The sequence below is a fragment of the Paralichthys olivaceus genome, chromosome 15 (assembly GCF_024713975.1).
Source record: "Paralichthys olivaceus isolate ysfri-2021 chromosome 15, ASM2471397v2, whole genome shotgun sequence".
Classification (NCBI taxonomy): domain Eukaryota; kingdom Metazoa; phylum Chordata; class Actinopteri; order Pleuronectiformes; family Paralichthyidae; genus Paralichthys; species Paralichthys olivaceus.
In genome coordinates this window covers 17,334,227-17,357,986 of record NC_091107.1, presented here as the reverse complement: position 1 = coordinate 17,357,986, position 23,760 = coordinate 17,334,227, and the positions used below count along the sequence as shown (strand labels likewise).

The 23,760-nt window shown below is 40.4% G+C and overlaps 3 protein-coding genes across 7 annotated transcripts; all 3 read left to right on the top strand.

Moving 5' to 3' along the window:
- Nucleotides 1–800: 800 nt before the first annotated feature.
- Nucleotides 801–7,135, top strand: LOC138404903 (LIM domain-containing protein A). 3 transcript variants are annotated; one of them, XM_069510388.1, is made up of 8 exons: nucleotides 801–891; nucleotides 1,346–1,541; nucleotides 1,693–4,246; nucleotides 4,563–4,591; nucleotides 4,731–4,892; nucleotides 5,043–5,109; nucleotides 5,275–5,379; nucleotides 5,591–7,135. In XM_069510388.1, exons 2-8 carry the CDS (start codon nucleotides 1,393–1,395, stop codon nucleotides 6,425–6,427), a joined length of 3,903 nt encoding a protein of 1,300 aa, XP_069366489.1. In that variant the 5' UTR covers nucleotides 801–891; nucleotides 1,346–1,392; the 3' UTR covers nucleotides 6,428–7,135. The 3 variants fall into 3 exon arrangements, with proteins under 3 accessions (XP_069366489.1, XP_069366487.1, XP_069366488.1); XM_069510386.1 differs by having other exon boundaries at nucleotides 1,690–4,246; XM_069510387.1 differs by having other exon boundaries at nucleotides 811–891; nucleotides 1,330–1,541; nucleotides 1,690–4,246.
- An 810-nt stretch (nucleotides 7,136–7,945) lies between these two features.
- rom1a (retinal outer segment membrane protein 1a) lies at nucleotides 7,946–12,104 on the top strand. Of its 2 annotated transcripts, none has more exons than XM_069510385.1 (5): nucleotides 7,946–8,078; nucleotides 8,370–8,603; nucleotides 9,778–10,208; nucleotides 10,321–10,567; nucleotides 10,764–12,104. In XM_069510385.1, exons 2-5 carry the CDS (start codon nucleotides 8,454–8,456, stop codon nucleotides 10,980–10,982), a joined length of 1,047 nt encoding a protein of 348 aa, XP_069366486.1. In that variant the 5' UTR covers nucleotides 7,946–8,078; nucleotides 8,370–8,453; the 3' UTR covers nucleotides 10,983–12,104. The 2 variants fall into 2 exon arrangements, with proteins under 2 accessions (XP_069366486.1, XP_019941189.1); XM_020085630.2 differs by having other exon boundaries at nucleotides 7,962–8,120.
- A 961-nt stretch (nucleotides 12,105–13,065) lies between these two features.
- Nucleotides 13,066–22,824, top strand: frmd8 (FERM domain containing 8). Of its 2 annotated transcripts, none has more exons than XM_020086055.2 (11): nucleotides 13,066–13,486; nucleotides 14,734–14,831; nucleotides 14,926–15,093; nucleotides 15,361–15,462; nucleotides 16,103–16,161; nucleotides 16,604–16,770; nucleotides 18,337–18,552; nucleotides 18,647–18,770; nucleotides 18,922–19,071; nucleotides 20,195–20,423; nucleotides 20,540–22,824. In XM_020086055.2, the coding sequence occupies exons 2-11, from the start codon at nucleotides 14,741–14,743 to the stop codon at nucleotides 20,650–20,652; spliced, it is 1,419 nt and encodes a 472-aa protein (XP_019941614.2). In that variant the 5' UTR covers nucleotides 13,066–13,486; nucleotides 14,734–14,740; the 3' UTR covers nucleotides 20,653–22,824. The 2 variants fall into 2 exon arrangements, with proteins under 2 accessions (XP_019941614.2, XP_019941615.2); XM_020086056.2 differs by having other exon boundaries at nucleotides 13,118–13,486; nucleotides 14,739–14,831.
- The last annotated feature ends 936 nt before the right edge of the window (nucleotides 22,825–23,760 follow it).

Sequence of the window (23,760 nt, the reverse complement as noted above, 5' to 3'; positions counted from 1 at the left end):
AGTTGCCTGAGGCTATGATTATTATACATGATGCCACTTTACAATGAGGATGACACATTACAACCCGACCCTTTGATTTTGGTTGTCTCATGTAATTCAGAGCACAGAACACATTTGTCATGAGTGGTTTATTAAAACATCATGTTGTCTTATGGAGTGCAATTGTTTTTGTCACTCTATTGGAGTTCAATTATTTCTCAGTAGCTCTGAGTTATTACATTGCCCATTGCAGTGACATAATAGGGACATCCCGATCAATAACTTGTCACTTTGTAGATAACGTGTGTACTGTAGGCTGCACTGTTTTTCTGTTCATCTGCTCTGCACAGTCAAGGTTGAATGTTTGACATTTACCCTCACGTCAAAGCTTTCTGGTTCTTAATCCAGCATCACCACAGATAACACAAAAAGCAGAGTGTTCTGTGAATATTCCAAAATTCTAAAAACATACAAGCACAAGGTGATATCTGATTCCCACACACAATACCATCCCTCTGGGTTTATAATTAACCTCTGACGTTTTGGTAGAGTGAGTCCTAGTGGCATTGTCCAAAGTATTTTCTCATTTCTTAATTTACTATGTACTATTATTTAATTTAAATAAATTAATTGTATGTAACAAGAAAGCTACAGAGAGAATTGTACATTAGAACAGTGTTTTAATCATTCATATTGGTATCTATCAAATGCATACAGTCTAAAATAGAGTTAATAGAGTTTAAAGCTGTCAAAACTGTCTCCTCTGTCATTGGACAGCACAGGAGTATATATATTGATGTGTGATTGTGAGGCGTTCACATGTACTTCCCACTTCTATTACTGGGGTCATCACAGACAGGCTGATACAAATGAACATCTCTGCTTGTGTCTTCCCTGGAGCTTCTTGAGAACGTAAGTACAGATGTTTTTAGATGTATCAAGAAAAGTTCAATATTTGATATAATGTCTGAAATAGAAATAACTTGATAATGTTGGAATGATACAACTTTTTTTGTTTTACAAATTGAATGTGTTATAGTTGTGCATTTTGCACAAATAAGTCCTTTTTCAAATATTTACAGCATGTAGCTCTCCATTCATTTCAAATGAATAATGTTTTTTTAGTTGTACTTTTTTGTACAAATTATGCAGTAGTACCATGTAGCTGCTGTAGTATAGTTTTATGAATAAGTTATTATTTATCATTTAGTATGAAATTACAATTGTTTTTATCTAGTTTACATTTCAACATTACATTGAAATATTCTTACGTTTCTTTTTTCTGGATTTATTCTGTGGAAAGAGCATAATGGTCGTGACTGTGAATTATTATGTAATGTTTTAATGCAGGGAAATATTTCACCAGGGATCAATATTGTACCAGTTTCTGAGGACGACTCTCAGCTGACAGAAATGTGCGACCATAAAGAAAAAGACCACAAGCGTGGAAAGACTGCAAACTCAAAATCTCAACCAACGAAGAACCATCACCAAAATCGAGGCCACCATCAGCACCACTACGAGCAAAAGTCACACCAGTCAGATGACACCAATAGCCAAGAGTAAGTCAGGCAATATTACTACTCTACTTACATTTGTAAAAAGTCTGCATCTAAGTGTTTCAGTAGAGAAAGAGGTGTAACAATCCTGTGTTTAAAGTAGCAGAGAATCCTGTGTGACATTAACGCCCTTGCTTTCTGTCTGAACTAGCAGCCATTCAACAGCAGAGGACAGCATTTTCAGCGATCACGCCCCCGACAATCGACGTCCAAGTGTCAATGACCAGACTCATCGTCCTCCCTCTCACCATAACCATCACAAGCAAAACCACCACCGTGTTTCTCTCACAGAAACCTCCCTGAGTTCCTCCACTAGCTCCTCCTCAAACTCCTCCTCCTCTTCCTCTTCATCAACATCGTCCTCCCCTTCCTCCTTCTCCTCTTCTTCCCTCTCTTCCTCCTCCTCAGCATCTTCCTCCAGCCTGTCCTCTGACACCAGCAGTGAGCGTTGGGACAAAGATCCACAGACGAAGCCTCAGCACTCACAGTCCTGTACTGACATTTCAGGGAAACGCAGGTATTCTGAAGAAGGAGACGACACAGCCCCGTTGATAGATGGACGGGGTGATCAAAAGAGGAAATCAGCTAAACAGAAACGGGAGAAAGGCAAGTCCTCCCGCATCAGATCTACCCACAGCAAAACACAGAAGGCTGCAAGAGGCTCTGGAAATGACAGAAGTTTCCGCAAGTCCAAATCAATGGAGGCTCTCACTGGACCTAAAGACAGTGAGGGTCATGGAAGTATGGATGAAATTGCCAAGAAGAATTTAATGAAGGAAAAAATGAAGTTCTCTGCCTTTCTGAATGAGATCACTCGACAGGTGCTCAGCCCGATGAGACTCACCACCCTTGGGGTCACAGATGCTCAAAGACCCTGCAGTCCTCGGCAGGCCTCCTCCACCAGAGCCAGTAAGATAGACGGCAGCACTGAGAAACACAGGCAGCAGAGGAGTCGGCCCACCAGTGCAGACTCAGTTACCTCCAGCAGACACTCCCACAACAGTCAGCACTCCACTCGTCTCTCAAACTCTAAGTCGTTCCAACACCACCACACTTATAATTCTGCAGATTCCCCCAATCACATGCATCACAGGCCCAGAAGCTGCACTAACGTTAGCTGTGTGAAAAAACCTCACTCACAGACTCCTCAGCATCACGTCTGCTCTTCTTCTTATAAATCCCACCAACGTCACCAAGGAGACCACACTTCCGGTCATCATCATCATCATCACTATGAAGAATCCCGGAGCCCAAGTCCTCAGCATCACCACAGAGACCGTCACAACACAAGTCATCATCATTACCATGGACACCGCAGTCATCATCATCATCATCATGACGATCACCATAGCGATCACCATAGCCCAACCTATCACCACGATGAACACCATGACACTTTTCAGCCCCACAGAGGCCACCACAGCCCATCACATCACCATCACTACGCAGACCATCATCATGGAGATTGCTACAGCCCAACTCTCCACCATGGACAGCACCACAGTGCAACTCATCATCACCATCATCATGGAGGCCATCATGGCCCGGCCAGTCATTATCACCATGGGGAGCACCATGGCCACGGTCCACACCATCACCATGGAGACCACCATGGTCATGCTCCTCACCATGAAGATAACCATAATACAACTCATCATTATCATCATGAAGACCCCCTCCACACAAGTCCTCATCATGAAGGTCGCCACACCCCAACACATGACCATGGAGACCACAATTCAGGTCACCACCACCACAGCAACCACCCAGATCATGAACGTCCTACTACACCACATCAACACAGACACCACAGCCTATCATCCAATGACCACAGGGATCATCACAACCCAAAACATCATCACCATGGAGACGACCACAGCCCAAAACATCAACATGGAGATGACCACAGCCCAAAACATCAACATCACCATGGAGACGACCACAGCCCAAAACATCAACATCACCATGGAGATGACCACAGCCCAAAACATCATCATCACCATGGAGACGACCACAGCCCAAAACATCCACATCACCATGGAGACGACCACAGCCCAAAACATCATCATCACCATGGAGACGACCACAGCCCAAAACATCCACATCACCATGGAGACGACCACAGCCCAAAACATCAACATCACCATGGAGACGACCATAGCCCAAAACATCAACATCACCATGGAGACGACCATAGCACAAAACATCAACATCACCATGGAGACGACCACAGCCCACCACATCACCATCACCATGGCCTTACTCAGCAACACAGCTCTGGCCATCACAATCACCATGGAGACCACCACAGTTCAAGCCATCAGCATCATCATGGTGTCCAACAAAGTTCAGGCCATCAGCATCACCATAGAGACCACCATGGTGGCTCACATCTGCATCACCATGAAGACCACCTCACTGAATCCCATTCACATCACCATGGAAACCACCACACTGAATCCCATCAAAATCACCATGAAGATCCCCATGAGTCACATCCCAACAAATCATACTCCAAAAACAACGACCACGACCATGATGGCCATGACGACCACCACACTCATCTAAAGGGCCATTCTGCTGACAGCCCCCCTTCATACAGGAAGCCAGAGTCTCTTGCAACTAAAGCAGACTCAGCCAGGAACACTCGGAGCCCCTCCAGCCTGGAGGAGGAACGGACAAGTTTCTCTCACTCATCAGCACATAAGGTATGGCATTATATTCAAGACTCTTTCTGAAATCCACTGTTACTGTATGTTCAATAAGAAATTATAGACAGGTCAATAGTTGTCTGTGTTTTACTTGCTTAATTAACATGTTATGTAATTATGTTCCACTCATTTGATGGTGTATTGATTTGAGCACCAGTGTGCGTGTTACCATGTGACTAACTCAGTTATTACAGAACAATAGATAAGTTACATGCACAAACTAAGGGTTATTGAATAATGGTCGTCAAAAGAATGCTTTTTCATTTTATTTGTTGTGCACCATAAATATTATTTATTATTTTCTTTAATGCAGGAAAAGGCACATGAGCTGGGTAGAATAATGTAAGTATGACATAACTCTGTTGATTATATTAACTGGTAAACCCACTCGGCCATTAATTTGCATGTAAATACCATGGCAAACACTGATATGTGTAATTTCACATCCAAAACATTGTCATACTTTTTCTGTTTTTGACAGGGTACTACAGGAGAAGAATGAAGGTCTGCATCAAAATTTGCTGAAGACAGCAGTGAGGATGGAGTGTTTGGGAGAGGAGTTTGTGAGCAGCCAAAAGATTTTGGAGGCAGAGCTTCAGAAGACACGTATGGAGCTCAGCAGCCTCACAGATAGGTTTAAGAGGTAAAGGATGCAGGTTTAGAGTTATGACGATGATCTGCAACTGATACTTAAACTTATACCATGTGAGACATATTGTATTTAGATTGTAATATATTCTATTCTTGTAACCTGCTTTACTTTTTCCCTCTTTCTGTCTTTGCCTTATTTTAGACTTCATGACAGCTGCTCCTCCACACAACAGACCAATCATCTCCTGCAGCAAAAGCTTAACTCAGTGGTGAGACTAGTTTTTCTGGATCAGAAGCTACAAAAACATAAATTCCTTATTTATTAAAACATGAACATATAGAAATACGTTTTGACACATGTGCCCCTTTATGGCCCCTGATTTATTGAAATCTTCGCCACTGACTAAGTTCATCTGCTGTACTTCCTGTCTTAGGCTCATAATATGGAAGGAGAACGTGAGAGGTTGAACCAGCGTATCTCAGCTTTAACGGAGCAGCTCACTGATGCAAAATTTGGCAACAGTGTGGAAACATTCAAAGTAAGATCTTGACCTTTGAGCTCTGGGCAGACAGTGACTGTACAAACACATTCATATTCAGTGGTGGGTGAAAGCAGAAAAAAACACACTGAAAATTCCTCTGTAAAATTATCTAATGTTCTTAAATGTACATTTATCAGCTTTTTTCTTTAATCACTCATAAATATCTCATTGGACTTTACATCATTTAACCCATTTATGACCTTTACAGGCAACATCTGTTCTGCACAAAACCAACATTCACTTTCAGTCAGACAATGCCATTAATCAGGTGGTTCTGCCCATCGCTCCCCCTCCGGCTCAGTTCATGGACAGCCATAACTACGGCAACACTAACGCTGGCGGGCAGGAGCAGTCTCTAGGGTCAGTTCCAGAGGAGGAGGAGTCTGACTGGTCAGAGATTGGGGAAGAGATCCCACGATTTGTACTGACAGGATCGAATAGAAATCATGCGTGGAGACACCAAGAAGCAGATGTGGACAAAGACAGCGAGTCAGGGGGTGAGGAAACTGTCAGTCTGCACTCTGCACAACTGCGGCAGTTCAAAATCCATAATGAGATTTTACCAGCACCGCAAAGCAATGTCTGCTCTTCTGGCTTCAAGAATCTTTCTGACAGCATGACAGCTGAGGGCAATTACAGGATCACCTCAAGTCCAAACCTTGGCTCCTCCATCCTGATCCGGTCAGCCAGCCTGGAGGAAATTCCTCTGGCACGGCACCACATGCTAAAGGAGCTGAGGGGCACCGAGGCCATGATGGACCTCCACCACCCCGGGGAAGAAGTTATCGGGGATTTAGATAATGAGATCATTCATCATTGGAGAACCAACAGTGACAGGGAGGCAGCTATCGGGATGCTGGCGGAGAGCAGGATGTCAGACGCAAATAGTAGCCTGGCCAGCCTGCAGTCGGCTGAGCAGATGCTCAACCACTTCATACGTGAATCACAGGCCAGTGAAGGCAAAGGTCAGGGCAGGGCGGAGGTGCACGGCTGGATGGGAGGGATTCCAGACGAGGTGTTGAAAGGAGAGCGTACTAAGCTGTGACAGTAACATGAGGCGTATGAAATCTTAATTTTGTCAGGTTAGTTTCCAGGGAAAGTTCAATTTAGCTCCTTAAGTTTGACTCACTAATATATGTGTTTTGAAGAAACTGTAACTGCAAAACTCTAAGACTCCCTGGTTTTGTTTCTAATAAAAAACAATACAACCAACATCTGCTAAGTGGTACTGGAGGCTACATGAATATTATATGTCTTTAAACATAAACACTATTTTTCTGTTTTTCCTCTGCACCTTGGATTTACTAATTTAATGGTAAAATGTGAACATTAGTATGTAGTTTTGTTGTATTAATCCACATATATATATATGCAATTGTTATTGTTTGTGTTTTTGCTTTACTGGGTGAAACATGGATGTATTGTATAATGGTCCTAGACCTTGAAGGCATCGTCTAATGCTGAACATTCAAATCTAAACACACTCTAAAATATTTGTTTCATGTTCATCTATTTCCCAGTTGTAAAAGTATGGTTGTACACTATTTCATATATATACACAAAATAAGTAATAATGTTGTCTTAGCTTAATTTATGGTCCCGTCTTTGTGTAAAACAATTCATTTATCTGGTTGCAATAACTAACATGCCAAAAGAATGCTTGCATAAACAAATTCCAAAAGCTTGTGTAAATGTAACCCATGTAACTCTGTCCATATAAAAGCTAATAAACTAAACGAAGAAACAATTGCTACGTTTGTTTAATTTCTGAAAAAAGTGTGATGGAGATTGTAGCTGGGTGAGACAGAAGTCATGACCAGCTTTAATTCAGGTTTCTCAGCTCCCTGCTTAGTTAAGCTTTTTTAAAAGTATTTATACACCTTCTACTTTTTGCTGTGGATATTTGTATTTTTGTCATTTACAGTAGAGATAAAACTACCAAGTGGATCAATATCACTAGACCTTGAGCGGTCTAATAAATAATTACTGAGCACAGAAACAACCACTGACTTCATTGGGGAAAATGCAAAGTGGGTTTGTATCAAACAAACACAAAAGCAAAAGCAGCACCATAATCAGTGTGAGGATCTTTCTGCCTGCATGGCAACCGTATGATCAACATGTTGAGATAAAGTTATATTTAACCCTCTGACGTCCTTGTGGGGATTATAAGAAAATCAACACTTACTCTCGCTGCCACTACACATTCCTTTCTGCTGCTGTTGAGCAGAAACATGTCCTCAATGTAAATAATATTCCCTGGCAGTAGACGTTAATATTCTTTCAACTTTCAACACTCCCTTTAGTCACATCATCACAGGAAGCAAAACAAATGAAAGACAAGAAATGATTCTGGCATCTATCAAACTTCTTGATTCATTGAAACACTGCTACTTGTCCTGTTGTCTTTATTTATTCCAGTTTACATGTGCTTATGGGGTTGTGTCATGAGGATATGTGTTACTGTTACACATTATTATAATATCCACCTCCCTGTCAGGTTCAATTAGATTTGTCATCTGTGTCCCTCTGTGTGAGTGATGGGTGCTGAGCTGACAATGGCCTGGATTCACAGACCACTTTAATAGGATAGGTAGGCATTAGAGGTAAGACACTCCCGACATTCAGGTTTTGCCAAATCCAGTGTGCCAAATCCACTGTGTGGCACACTGGACGGTACATAGTGGTCGGTGGAGGTAACTGGACTTTTTTCAGCTCTTTCTGGGGAATCAAATAAGGTGAACTTAGATGCTCTAACATTTGTTTAGTTGGAGCCGCTCTCATTGGGATGTAAGGTTTTATAAATGTTTTCTCTGAGGATTTTGTCGTAATTTCTCTTGACCTTTTTAAAAGTTATTAGGGTTAGTTTTTAATGACGCCTGCTGTGTTTCCACAACTTTTCTGAATTCAGAGTTTTAGTACAGTTTGGTCATCTTCCTCTCTGAGCATTTGGAGTTCTGCCTCTCACCTCTGCTCCTCTCTCACAGACAAAGCACAGCATCGTCCCTCGTCGCCTCGTCGCTCTCCTTCCCCTATTCCCTTGGTGAGACCCGGAGCCCCTCGCTGCAACCATGGTGGTGATGAAGATGAAGTTCCCCTTTGAGAAAAGGGTGAAGCTGGCCCAGGGACTGTGGCTCCTCTCCTGGAGTGCCACAGTGGCCGGGGCCATGACCTTCACCCTGGGCTGCCTCCTTAAGACGGAGCTCCGCAGACGGGCAGAGGTACTTTTTGAAATTTAAATGCCAGGATTTTAAAGCTTTGTTGATATATCCAAAGTTTTGCTATTCCTAATTTTAAATTGCTATGATTATAAACTTGTGTCATTGTAAATGGGTGTAATGGAGACTTTACAGTACATTGGATTTTGTGGACAAACTGTGTTCATACCTGTGATTGAGAAAAAAACTGATACATTTACATTTAGGGCATTAAGCAGACGCTTTTGTCCAAAGCGACTTACAATAAGTACATTTGTCACAAGAGAGAAACCACAACATATCACCATCGATGGGGTAAAAACGAAATATAGAAACAATTGTCAAGCCCTCTGAGGGTCGATAACACATGAAATAGATTCTAAACTGGAAATTGTACACTAAATATTTACATCTAAGGACAGTCAACTGTAGCTGTCCTACAAACTGTCAAACTTTTAAAAAGAAAATTTGAAAATGGAATTGACTTTCTTGAGAAGATAAAGGAATGTCCTTGTGAACTGGACACAACTGTGACCCACTTTAGCCCATGATGAGTCATCATTTAATAAACCAGGCTCTGTCAGTCTTAATCATCCTAATCCAATGTTCTGAAGACTCTCATTATACCTTTTCAATATTATCAAAATATGTTTAAGCTTATGTTTATGTATTTCAATATTATATTGGAAATATTTGTATTGTGTTCAGCATGTGATTAAATAAATATGTGACCCTAAAACACATACTTGCACACGCACACACAAAAATACACACAGAGGATGCTACTCCTGGAGCTAACACATTTCCTGTTAAATATTATAAATACATGTTGTCTCTTTCAGTGCCGCAATCGTGAAAAGAGGAAATAAAACCTGAAAACACATTTGCACAATATATAAGAGCTCATATACCCTTGTATAATATGACAGAGCAACAGCACATTTAAGAAAGAAGAAAACTGTGTTGACATATCTATCGGTTTATGTATATTTATTGCTCAACACACTCTGATTAAACTGAGGTGGTGTTTATTATGAGTATATGGGACAGACTGTAATCGTGATAAAAAAATGATTCATGCAAATTATCATACAGTATTACATTATGCATTGTGTGTATTTAGGACTTTTACCGTTTCTATGAAAAATACAAAAACATTTGAAAGTATTGTATGTATTTCCATGTGACTTAATTACAGGTGATGGATAACGCAGACATTCATGTTGTGCCCAACACCCTGATGATAGTTGGTCTGGCCTCCTTGGGGATCAACTACTTTGCTTCAAAGATCTGTCAAGATGCCCTGGATGCCGGACGATTCCCTCGCTGGAAGAACTTCTTGAAGCCCTACTTCGCCATCTCCTGTTTCTTCACTGTCCTCATGCTGCTAGCCGTCATCATGAGCTACGCAATGAAGGGCAGCCTGGAGTCTTCCCTGAAGGTCGGCCTGAAGAACGGCATCCGTTTCTACAAGGACACAGACACCCCGGGCCGCTGCTTCCAGAAGCAGAACATCGATCGGCTGCAGATGGAGTTTCAGTGTTGTGGAAACAGTGACTTCAGGGACTGGTTCGAGGTTCAATGGATCAGCAACCGCTACCTGGATTTCAGCTCTAAGGAAGTGAAAGAGTAAGTAGTGGAAAATAGTTGGGAGAGAATTTCACATCGATATTCAGTAACAATACTGTGTTTACTGGTGAAAACATCTCTTATCTGATACACGTTTCCTTTGGTTAATTAGCCGCATTAAGAGCAACGTGGATGGCCGTTACTTGGTAGACGGTGTTCCATTCAGTTGCTGCAACCCCAGCTCTCCGCGGCCGTGCATCCAGTATCAGCTCACCAACAACTCGGCTCACTACAACTACGAATACCAGACGGAGGAGCTCAACATCTACCTCCGAGGTTGCAGAGAGGCCCTGGTCAAATACTATATGGGTCTGATGAACACCATTGGGGCTGGAGTGCTGTCAGTCTTTATCTTACAGGTACAGCATGAGAACAATTACAGTGGTCCCACAGTCCCACAGTGACTCCAGGCAGGGTTGGTGGTGCGAAGATGCCATAAAATGGATCTTTTATGGATTGGTAGAGCTGCAAAGAGGTTATAGATAGCATAGATATTATGGATGCCATAATATCTATGCTCGACATCTAACATTTCTCCACCTTCCTCCTTCCCAGGCTTCTGTGCTGGTGAGCTTGCGGTTCCTGCAGACCGCCATGGAGGCAGTGGCAGGGCAGGAAAACACAGAAGTTGAGACGGAAGGCTACCTGCTGGAGAAAAGCGTGAAAGACACCTTCATGGAGTACATGAACCCCGTGCTGAAGTTCTTCCTGCTCACAAACCAGGTGGAAGAGGGCACTACTGCAGAAGGAGCGACCCCCGCGGCCACGGCCTAAACCACACATGATGCACACACACATGTAAATAATTTTTACACAGAGAGGGCAAACAATGATTTAGGACTAGTATTTTTTAATATCAGATGACCATCACTGGTAAACCTTTACTATCACACTATACTTGCCCATTCATATTTCACACACTGTGTATGAATACCAGAGAAGACCCACCCGCAGAAGTTATTGTAAACATGATTTCTTCTGCTCCTTTAAAAGGATAAATCACTGAGCACATTCTTTATCTTTTATTATTTCTTATTTTCATAATAATAAACCCTTTTATTGTTACATTGGTTTCACAAATACACAAAATCCCTTCACTGTATTTGTCATTATATGCATTGCATATTTCGTTATTACAATTATTTTCTATGTATAATCAATCAAAATCGAATCAATAAAGCAATTGTCGGCTAATCAAACAATCTCCGGGTAAATATTAATTCATAAGGCAAAGTACAAAGATGACTTTTGGTTCTACAAAAACAAGGATGTAAAGCTAAATTGTAGAGACAGGAAAATGACAGATATAATGACAGATGATTTCTGAAGGTTTGCAGATACTAATTGCCTGATGCAGGAGAGTCACCTCTTCCAACTCTTTTCTATTGTAAATAAAATACATGCATATGATATTCCATATGTCCCTCTCCCTAACCAGTGCTCTAAGGTGCAACTTTCTCCCTGCCTCTCTTCGGCCTGTGAAAAGAATAAGAATAAGAGGATTGATGTATCAGTGTCGATAATGCGATGAAAGCCATCAAGTGTGTCCTCTGTTCGCTCACCTTTGTTAAAGCTGTTAATCCTGTTTATTAATAGTCCACTCAGCCTGCTGCCCTTGCAGTTAGACACCTGTGTCAGGTGGATGTAAGATGCAGGTGCAGGCTGTTTCTGAGGCTCGTTTCATTAAGACAACTGATTTTGCCACACAAAAGAAAAGAAATGTAATTCAATTTTTCACTTTTCCCCTTATTTTTCCCCAGTGGTTCATTAGGCCTCAATAAATAAAATAATTCTGCTGTCTTTTTATTTCCAGAAACAAACAATTGGTCCTTCTCTGGAATCTATTAATAATATCAACCCATGTGAAAAGCTTTATTAAAAGCCCTTTTAAAAACAGTGATTTGGCTCACATATTTGGGTGTAGAATCACAGACAAAGGTGAAAGGGCTTCCCATGTATTCTAATTGCAAAAGAGCCGGGCTGTGTATCTTATTAAGCAAACCTAATTTTTAGTGCTGATTAGTATCTCAAGATGGGACTTATAATTGCTGTTGAACGTGCCTAAATTATCAAAGCTCTGTCTTTCTGTATGTGGAAAGCCTATTTCATGAATTGTTCATCTTATCAGCTTCACACTTTGCCTGTGCATTAAGGGCCCAAAGAAGCACAGTGTTGAATTTGAAATCCTTGTTTGATACTGATGTGTCAAGCGTAAGTCAGCACTATAACAAATGAAGCAACATCAGACCTGTGTTATATATGTTACATTATTATATGTGCCAGAAGCATGCGTTAGTTATTAGCTTTGTAAACGTCACTGTACAGTTTTTGTTGAGACTGTCAGAGAGGTGTTGATCAATGTTATTTTTTAGGCATTTTATGTTTATGCAGCAGATAAACACATTAATCTATATATAAATATTATACATGTATATAGGTTTTTATAAACAGTCTAGTCTATGCAGCAGATAAACCCATTAATGTACATATGAATATTATATATAGTATTTTTATCCAGTGTACTCTATGCAGCAGATAAACACATTGAGATATATATATATACACATTTATATAGTATTTTATCTGCAGCAGATAAACACCTTAATATATATGTGTATATGTATATATATATATATATATATATATATATATATATATATATATATATATAGTATTTTATATAAAGTAAAGTATATGCAGCAGATAAACACATTAATATATATATATAAATATTATATATAGTTTTTTATATGCAGCAGATAAACACATTCATCTCTATATAAAAATATTATATATAGTTTTTTATATGCAGCAGATAAACACTAATCTTCTCTGAACATGGGAAGACGTTTTGGTCACGTGACGCTACGTCAGCGCGCTCTCCGGACGTTCAGCCTGATTCCGGGATCGAATCTTTTTGAACCGGCTCCGTGAGAAGTCGCTGTGACGGACTCACGCTGTCACTAACGTGTTTTCAACAGCCACCATCGATCCCCTCGCTCTCACATCATGTCACAGCTGCTTCCTGCTCGAGTGCTTCAGTAGTGGAGGAGTTTTCAACCCTTCATGGTGGCTGTCACCTGACACCCAGGGAAGAATCGTTCACAACAACAGGGTCGTTCGTGCGTCGCCCTCGCTGCTGCCCGGAAAGCTAGTGTCAGTCAGCTGGGAGGTCTCCGTCAGTGGCTAGTGTCTGTAGCTGCACTGGGGACACAACTGCTGGGATCGTATCCAGGATAAGCAGCCGCGAGTGGAGGGAAATTGACGGGAAGTGGCAGGTCGGTGGACGGACAACAGAGACATGTTCTCCCTTTAGCTGCTCATAACAGCGTGTGTGTCAGCCCGGTGGCTAAAATACTGAAAGTTAGCTTACTTGTGGGACTTATCAACGTTGGACTGAAATGTTTCACCAGGTCTGAAAGTAGCAGAGTAAAGTCTTTTAGCGTCAACAGCTAGCACGGCTGCTTCCCCTGCCTTCAAGCTAACTTAGCTAAAGCTAACAAAACGAAGTGAAGTGGCGTTGAGTAGATCCACAGAATGTCTCAGCCAGTGTTTGGACTTGTGCTGGACAATGTGTAGAAATGTGTGCAGCTCAGGCCTCGTGCCGCTGGGGTCTTCTCTCTGTGTTTACCACCACCCAGGCTGTAATGTCGATGCTCGGAGCCATGCTAACATAAAACACAAAGCAACAGAGACATGTTGGGGCCAAACGCTCGCTCCAGTTCAACAGGGTGAGGTCGACTGGGATGTTCTGATTGCGCTGGTTGTTTTCAAGTCTAATACCACATGGTGGCGCTGGTGCAGTGTGACACCTACATTAGCCTGATTGCTTGTTTACTGAAAATGACAGGAAATGGATGATGTCGGGTATGGCAGTGAGAGACGCCGACCCTTCATGTTGCTCATATCTGTCTAGTCTTCTCTCTGAGGCAAGGGTCTTTTTAAAGTATATGACACTAAAGCAGAAGTATTTGCATGTAACCACGTTAGCATGAGGCTTGTAAGCACATACACCTTATTGGCTAGACACTGCTCGGGCCAGCTGTACACAGATGACTTGGATTTGAAGAGATCAAGTCCAGCCATCATCTCTAATGTGGATCCTCTCGAGGATTGTGGGGGAGCTGGAGCCAATCCCAGCTGACAATGGGCGAGAGGCGGTGAACTACATCCTGGAAAGGTCACTAGTGTATAAACCAACAGAGACAAACAACCGTTCACACTCCAGTTCACAGCTACGGCCATTTTTTGTCTCCCATTAACTTCCCCCAGTCTGCGTGACTGTGGGAGGAACTTGGAGAAATCCCACGCAGACACAGGAAGAAAGCAAACTACACAGAAAGCCCCCGGCTGAACTGAGATTCAAACCGTCTGTAGAAATCCTGAAGTTTTGTGTTGTATTCCATCTCGTACATTGATGCCCCCTCTGGTCCAGGCTCAGATGCGTTTTCAGGCTGTGTTTTAGAACCTGTTGTAAGTTGATATTGTGTTGTGACAGATTTTGAGTTTGGTCTTTGTGTTTCAGAGTAGAGATGGAAGGGGATGACTGCAGTTTTCCTCCAGATTCATCAGATGATCTGTCACAAAGAGGAAGCGTTGCTTCTTCAGCAACTCTTTCCCGGGGTACGGTGGAGCAAATAATATAATATGTAACAATGACCCCTTTGTTTTTATGTATTTTTTGTTTAATTTGATATATTTGTGATTGTTCACACAGCTCAAGATGTGCTCATATACCTGTTTGGTGAGAGTGCAGTCCACTTATCTGTAGAAGGGCTCGGCAGTGTCACTGTGCAGGAGCTGGGCCGAAGTGTTCATGAGGCTCTCAATATTCCTGAGTCTGCACATGATGCTTTTGCCTTCTGGTTATGTTCTCCACTGCTCGGTAAGACCTTTAGCCCCCCCACACACTCCACTGCTACAATTCTCTTCTGATCAAATTATAGGCATTGACATTATGAGAATGTTGATGTGTATGTGGATGCTTCTGTCTTATTAAGTTGCTTAAATGATACAGGTTTGATTTACTGTGGGTTACAAAATTCAAACTTCCCTGGAATGGAAAGTGGTTTAAATATCACGCTAGAATCAAATCAGGGAAACATGCATAAAGTATCTGTGTATCACATTTGATCTCTTCCTTACTCTTAAGAATTGCAGTTAAAAGTGAGACATCAACCATACAAGCTGTGTCGGCAGTGGCAAGACCTGCTGTATCGCTTCACTGAGGCCTCACAGGAAGACATTTCACAAGGTGAGAGATGGTCAGCATATGTTTGTTTAATGCACCAACCTTTAATGTTTTCTCAAATCAAAGCATGGAAGTCTATTTGCTGAATGAGGTAGAGAATACAACGTTATGTCACATTAACTGGGACAAGACTGAGCTGAGGTTTTATTTTTATTTTTTACAAACTGAAACTGTTGTTTAGTGCACTAATTCTCAAATAATCAAAATTGTCCCCCACAGTGGACTTTTGGTGAAGTGAAAGTCTGTTGTTGTTGCTCATTACTTTGCCAGACAAAGCGGAACAGCCCACCACGTTATGTGCTTTTCGTCCAGTGTTACCAAAGAACTGGTGACAAAGTGACAGCTTAGCACTAATCAAACAAAAAAGAGAACAAATGCCTTGCATAATCATTTAAATGCTGTTATGTGTTTTTGTGGAGTAGGTAGGGATACCACCCACGCACAGTGCAGAACTGTTAGTCAGTGCAGAGTGGGTTGGAGGGGGCTTTAGAACCAGATTTGATGTTAGCCCCTGATTTACTGCAGTGTTTGTCTCCATACCCTCACTCCTCCACTCCGAGCGATGAGACTGAATTTCACACATTTGCATGATATGGAAACACATGGAACCATAATGCATGGTTGTTCTCTGCTTTTTCCTCAGATGAGCCGTATCTCCAATACAGACGGAATGTGTTTTATCCTAAACCAAGAGAGCTGCAGGTACCACTGACTCCAATCCTGAATATCGATTAATCTTAGATATGAGCAAATTGAGATGACACCGTTTTCCATCATTTTGTACGAAGAGTACAGTTTTACCAAAACTTTTGACTCTTAAAATTATAAGTTGACTTTAATAAAGATAATTGGTAATCGTCTGAGAGTCATTAGTGCAGTAATCAGAATGGGTTTTCTTGTAAATTAGAACTGCCATTTCATCTTCTTCAGTAGGGTAATGATGTTTTGTTCTGTTTTATAATTTATCAGTACTCAACAAAACCCAAATTAACAAAGTGCTTCACATGAGGCAGCAAATAAAACTAATTATTTAATCATCTGAGTAGATCATTAGAGGCAATTTCAATGTTTTAAGATAAAAGAAACTGCCTGTCCTGATACAGTAACTGTTGGATAATTTTCGTGATGTGTCCCTCCTGAGCAGATCAATGATGAGGTAGTCTTGAAACTTTTGTACGAAGAGGCCAGGAACAACATCCTCTCAGGTAGATACCCCTGTGATCCCGAGCACTGGATGAGTCTTGGAGCCTTGTCTCTTGCTCTTGAAGAGGGAACTGGTCTAGACGGCCAACAGTTTACTGCTACTGTAAGGTGAGTGAGAAAGATTGTTTGAAAAATATGATTATATTCTGAATTGCCTGAATTTTTGTTTTCTATTGATGGTCCAACTGTTGACTCTTAGTTTTCTCGATATAAGGCTACAGCCTGGAGATGGATGTGCAGTTCACAGTAGCTTAGTTCACATAAAGACTAAAGTAAGGGATGACTGTTAGTCTGGCTTTGTCCAAATGTAACAAAATGTACTTACCACCACCTCAAAGCTTACTAGTTTTATCCAGATTGAACATGTTTTTTTGTTCACACTCCTTCATAATTTGAAGACATTGTAAAAAGAACAAAACAAAATCATGTCCTTAAACTGACATATAATTGGCAGTTGGTTGATTTCACAGCTTTGAGTGCGTCAGTGCAATCAAGAACAGATTGTTGGTATTTGATGAACATTCATTCATTGAATATCAAGAGGTCAACGGTTTTGATTAGAGTGGGATGATCATTGTTTTTTGTTTTGCTTTATAATACTTGTCAAGTACCTTCTGTGTAATTCTGAATCAAGTCTCAAAAGGCTTGATTCAGAATTACACAGAAGGTACTTGACAAGTATTATAAAACTCTGTACATATAATAGAGACATTTTAAAGTAGTGTAGTCACCGTTCTTGTTTTAGGTACTTACAACACACATCGCAGGATGCCTGCTTTTAGTAACAGATAAGTGAATAGATATTTTTGAGGAAGTCTCTTGTGTGTATGCAGTGTTCTAACATCAAACATCGTAGTTTGTGTCAGTGGTGTTTATTTCTCACAGTATTACGTTATTTGTTGTTAAATCATCATTAAAGAAAAAAAGGTGTAGGTAAATTTGGTCTGAGCTGCATCAAAAGAAATATTAGTGCTTTATCCTAAAATCCAAAGATTCTGTCTTGTTTTCTTTCATTTACCTGTGCACATTGAACACTTTTTGAAGTACACATAGATTACATGATGTTCAACACCCTAAATGGAGCCAGATCAGATAACCTTGACATCTACAGAGTGAATCATTCCTTGTGTTATAATAACTTGTTGTAGATTTTGACCCAGAAGTTCCTTTCAGAGCATCTCTAGGTATTTTTTAGTTGCTGTCTTTATCACGCTGAAGAACAGAATCTGTGTGGTAGTAACTGAGGAGAGGAGTTAATAATATCGTGAGACATGTGTTTGATTGTGGGCTTCCTCTTTAAACACATCAAACACAACATTTAAGTGAAAGGAGCATGGAATTAAAATATGTATGTAATTTATGTTTACTTATTAATATATGTCAACACGGTGATTCAGGAGTGGAAAGAATCTGTAGCATTTAAGATTTGCGATGCTTGTGAATGAGGAAATCAGACAATAGAGAAATCTATTGGAATGCACAGTCACTCTGGCATAAGACTAAGTGTTGCATTCTGCTTCCTGTTTATCATGAGGACACGACAGAAGCAAATGACAACATGGCATTAAGCAGGAAATGTTAGAAAATGAATTATTGATTGAATATAATATTGAGACCAGATTTCCACAGATAAGATGCACGAAATTTCTAATACAAATTTTCCACATTCCACAGGGAGAAGAAGCTGTCCTCTTATCTGCCTGCACACGTCACCATGGGGAGCGGAGGTTTACTCTCCACTCTGAGAGGGAAGTCGAGTCGTCTGGCAGGGTTGGAGCAGAACCTGTTGGAGGAGTACAAAAAGATCTGCACATCTGCTGCAAACCCTCCTGAGCCCACACAGCTCCTACACCAGTACCTCAGCACATGTCACACTCTGCCTTATTATGGGTAAGAATTTTTGTAACAAGCCATTGCTGCTCTTTCTACTCAAAACTCAGAGGCAATGATAAATATGTTCTCATTTTTCAACCTGCAAAAACAGGTGTGGTTTCTTCTTTGGTGAGATTGACAAACCAGCGCAAGGGATCCTCCAAAGGGGAAAGCGCAAAGCTGTCAATGTTGGGATTTGCCTGGAGGGGGTTTATGTGATGGATGTCAAAGAGAAGGTGAGCACTGAGGTTTTCTTTGAACAGCTTGGTAAAAAAAAAGGCAGTATGCAAACTTGAATAACCATTGTGCACGCTGCAGAAATGTGGAAAGTATTTCACATTTCTCCTCATGAAACCAATGCTGATATCTCTTCATGTTTTCTTGTAGCATGTTCTGCTCGGCCTGCGTTTCAGCCAGCTCTCGTGGGACCACAGCTACCCAGAGGAGGAGGGGGACTCACACATTCTGTGGCTGGAGTTTGATGGAGAGGAAGACGGAACTCCAGTCAACAAACTGCTAAAGATCTATTCAAAACAAGTAAGACAGTGGTAGTGAAAGGAAATTCAGAAATCATCTGATATGAAATGGAGTGAGGATTTAACACTGATTCATCAGTATTAACGCAGTATTTTTAAAATGAGCTGATATACAAACTGAATGAAGGCCCAAATGACACCTTAAATAAGTACATGCAAAAAGTGAATGGAAACACACTCATGAACAAAGTATGTGCATGTAAGAACAATACAACCACATGTAAACAAATCTGATAAAATAACACAAAACTAGAAGAGTGGACAAGACATTTTTTTAAATGCAGAACTGCAAATGTTTGATAGTACAAAATATCAGCGTTCGTTAAATTCAAGCAATTTGGAGACAGTGGATGCTAGCAGTTGCAAGCTACATCCAGATCACTAGCAGCTCATGCTTTTACAGCACCAACCATTGTAATTAAAGTAATTTAAGATTGAAACAGTTCAACAAACTGTCAGGAATTTAACCACGGTGTACCATAAAACAGGAAACTGTTTCATCCCTAGACATGATTATATTTAACATCTGTACAGTAGCTCATTTACATGTTGGAGTTGTTTTTTTCTTTTTTGGGTCACACCTGTCCTGACCTCCACCTTCTGTGCCGTATTTTAAACATCAATTTTAAATGGTCTTGCTGCTGGGTAGGGGGACAGATGCAGTCCTCTTATGCGTGCTTCACTTCAAATGTTTTCAACAAGTAGAGGGAATATGCAGCGATCTCTGAAGAGAACCCTGCACCTGGTGTTTTTAAGACTTTGAGCATCAGGTGCAGCTGCTGTGCCCATTTGTTCTTAGAGAAGCATAACACTTGAAACTGGGTTGAAACCAAAAAAGAGATCAAACAATTTTCTGTTCTCTTTTCTATATAATCCCTGGTCAATGATTGAATGAATGAAAAAGACTGTCTGAGCCAACAGATGCTGAAGAGATGTTACATAATGGTGGATGCAGTCATAAATAATCACACTTGGCCCTAATCCGAGGCTGCCAATGTGACATTTGTATGCCTGTGGCTCAGGCCATAAACGGACCATCAAGAAGCCTAAGTGCAGCTGTGTATTGCATCTACCTCTTAGAATCAGACTTAATGATTTGTTTTTGTTTTTTTGTCTGGAACCAGGCAGAGCTGATGAGCGGCTTCATCGAGTTCTGCGTGGAGCTGAAGTCTGCGTCTGAGGGTGCAGCTGCAGCTGAAATGGACGGCGAGGTGAGTCAGTCTCCGCAACAAGCGGGACAAGATGGCAGCAACAAGAACGGACGTGGAGGACGGCGTGGGATGCTACACAGGCAAAACAGTGTTGTGTGCAGTCGGGTCCATTCGCTCAACACTATCAGCTATGTGGACACTGGTGAGTCTAATGGTTGCATTTAGTAGTAGCTACTTCTACTTCTAAACCATGACAATCTCTCTGTGGTGACTTCAGCTGGAGGAATTATTCAATATTTGTCCATGTTTGTCTTTCAGGAAAAGAAATCAAACGCTTGAAGCCAAAAAGAGCTGCGTCCTTCTTCACTCGACAGGCGTCTGCAGCCACGTACTCCGCTGTGCAAGTGACAGAGAGTCTGGAGCAGGGTTAAACTCACTGATCTGCCCTGTTCGTCTCAAAGACCAAAAACGTGAACATTTTACACTGAGATTTAAAGAAAAGACTTGATACGAGCTCTAGACATTTAAGCGATAATATATGAACATGTAGAGGACCAAGCGAGGGATTTAAGTGTGTGAGACAATATTTATCTTTTGACGTTTTGTATATTAAGAGAGTACAGCAATGTGAAAAACTAAAAAGCTCTATTAACAGCTATGCTTATGAGGTTAAACTGAAGTGGCTATTAATGAGATGGCCTTACATAATAGAAATATTCTCTGAGCATTATATGAGGGACCTCCTTCATAAGTCTGGGACATGCCTTAGAGAAACCCTCAGATGATGACTGTATGATATCTCGTGACCTTTTCCACCTTTTGCAGTACTCTGGAGACGTTTTTACTGGTATTATTCAAAAATGTTTAACCTCAAAAGAGTATAACCACTGCATTACCTCTTACTTTAACTGTTCTTGGGGATTGAACATTGCAATACATCCCCTTATAACATTAAAACATCCTCCTCAGAGCTGTATGAGTTCGCACAAACTCTTTACAGACAGCATGACAAACACTTTCAGGGGCCGATCCGAGGGTGTGTTCCCCACTATTCTGCTTTTTTAAACTGCCAGTGCCTTGTTCTCATGAAAGGATGAAACCACTCAATAAAAAGTGCTGGTAGAAACGTTTGGTGTTACAGATCATAAAAAGCGCACATGGGAGCACATTGGAATTGTTGTGGAAGTTTCGTGTAAGTACGCGTATTTAAGATTTTGACACAATTACAATTTGCTTATACTTGCTGCTGGTTTTCTTGGAAAGAAAGAAAATGCAAAATTAATTTTCATTTGCAAAAGCAGAATTATTTGATGTTGTTCTAAACATGTAAAGTAAATGGATATATTAGACATTATCAGGTTGTGGAAACCAAAATTCTTGTTCACAGTATCAGGTGCTCATTGGAGAGCTTAAGTAAAACTATGGTAAAGTAAAGAATCAAATCAGACTCAAAACTAACCAAACTCTGTAGTTAGTTAATATAAAGAACGTATTAACTTATGGAAATAACACTTGTCTACCAGTCTAGACTTGACTCACTTGCTTGGTCAGACCTGATTAGCAGTATAACTGATGCAATGTCAAAGTTGTGCAACTTCTCTAATAAGAGAAGCTAAAATAAAAGAAACCTTCCATTCAAACTGCAACTTCAATGTTTTGGTTATCTTGCTAAGGGTAATCTAAGAACTTGCTGTTAAGATTTCAGTCTGTACACCAAAGCATAGCTATCGAACATGCTGCAAAAACATTCTGCTACCTGAACACTCCAGAGGCAGATCACAGTCTCTCCAGGAGAATGTCTGAAATTCATCCTGATCCTGATTTGAGCAGTTTCTTTCTCTTCATTACATATAACAAATGTTATCAGCTCAGTCATTACACGAGTTATACGTCTTTATAACACTGCAGTATGTCCTCATTTCAGATGTGGTGCCCTCATGTCTTCTCCCTGATTCTCCTGAGCATGCAAACTGCAGAATGTGCTTACATCTCTATGCTTTTGACTTTTACATCAGCTACAGTCTGCCTAACCACAGCAGTCCAATATATTGTTGCTAACGTACACTATGCATGTCACATTGTAGAATAGGCATTCCGACGGACTACACATCATCATGTGATACTGCACTATTAATACTAATACACTGTTTTTAAAAACTTTTACATCTACAAATTGTTTTGTATCGTTTGATGGCTTTTATGAGAGAATATTTTTACTTTGTTTTTCATATACTGGTCAGTGTTTGTACACTAGAAGGAAGAAATTGGTCATTTTAAGCGTTCTCCTATTCGAGCAGTCAATTTGCAGAAACATAAAGTGCCTTTTTGTTTGTACTAAGTTGGAATCTCAATGACTTTTTCTTTTTTGGTGCTTGGAAACCAGAAATTCTAATGTTGTGGTTTTAAATAATTTGTGTTTTGTAATATATTTCCAACTAGACTGTGCATTTCACCTTTCTTAGCTGATGTGAGTGTATTGATATATTGGTTAACTACACTGGGCTACTGTTGAACAGTGAATGGTGGTTCCTTCATTAAAATATGTCTAGTATTTTCTTTTTCTTTTTTTAAATAAACAAATGCAAAGTGGCCGTTTCTCAAAATATCTGTGAAAATGTGTTTACTACTTCACTACCTACACAAAACACCATATTCACACAGTGGGCCCAATACGCCCGAGTCAGGGTCACATCAGGGCCATGACACTTCACATTGGAGTCTGATACTGGCCACATTTTACCAGATAATGTGAACAGCAACATAAACAAACGGATCTAGAGAAAAAAAAAGAATTGAGCACTAAGGCTTGCAGTGTGACTGTAGTGTGAATTTAAACCAGTTTCATGTTAACTAACATGTATGATTTTATTTTCAGCATCAATATTTTTACCACAATATGACTATAAGCAGCAACCTAATTTGACAGACCTACTGTATAATTTGAACTAGATGCATTTAATAAGGCTTTGAAAGTATTGTTTAATTTTACCATTGATGCATATGCAGACAGTTGTTTTGTGACCTTCACTTTTAATTCAAATAATTTTCAAATGCCTGACCTAAATGCTTACTGTATTTTCCCTGATGCTACATAGACTTTTTACCAGATTTTGAATCTGACCAATAAAATAAAAAAACTTTGCTCCCTGAAGATGGCGCCTGTGCCTCCTCAGCTTCTCTTGTCTTGTCTTTCAAGCTTCAAATGTCTCCTCTTGCTCACCCTTCTGTAAATATTTCTGAAATGTGTATCCCTAAGTTTACAATTTGAGCACAATACATTATTCCAAATTCACACACATAATACATATAATTTATTGTTTTTTATTTAATTTTTACTGGTTAATTACATTAGAATAAAATGTAACCATAAGAATCTGCAAACAAACCAATATTGGTTTAGTAAATTTATTTTTTATTCAGTTTGCTTTTACTACAATACACTTGAAATAAAATGTCAAATCGAATGACAATATATCATATTTTTTTCAACTCACTGAAATGTTCATCCCTGCCATTATTCATCTGGAAGCGTTCTCATC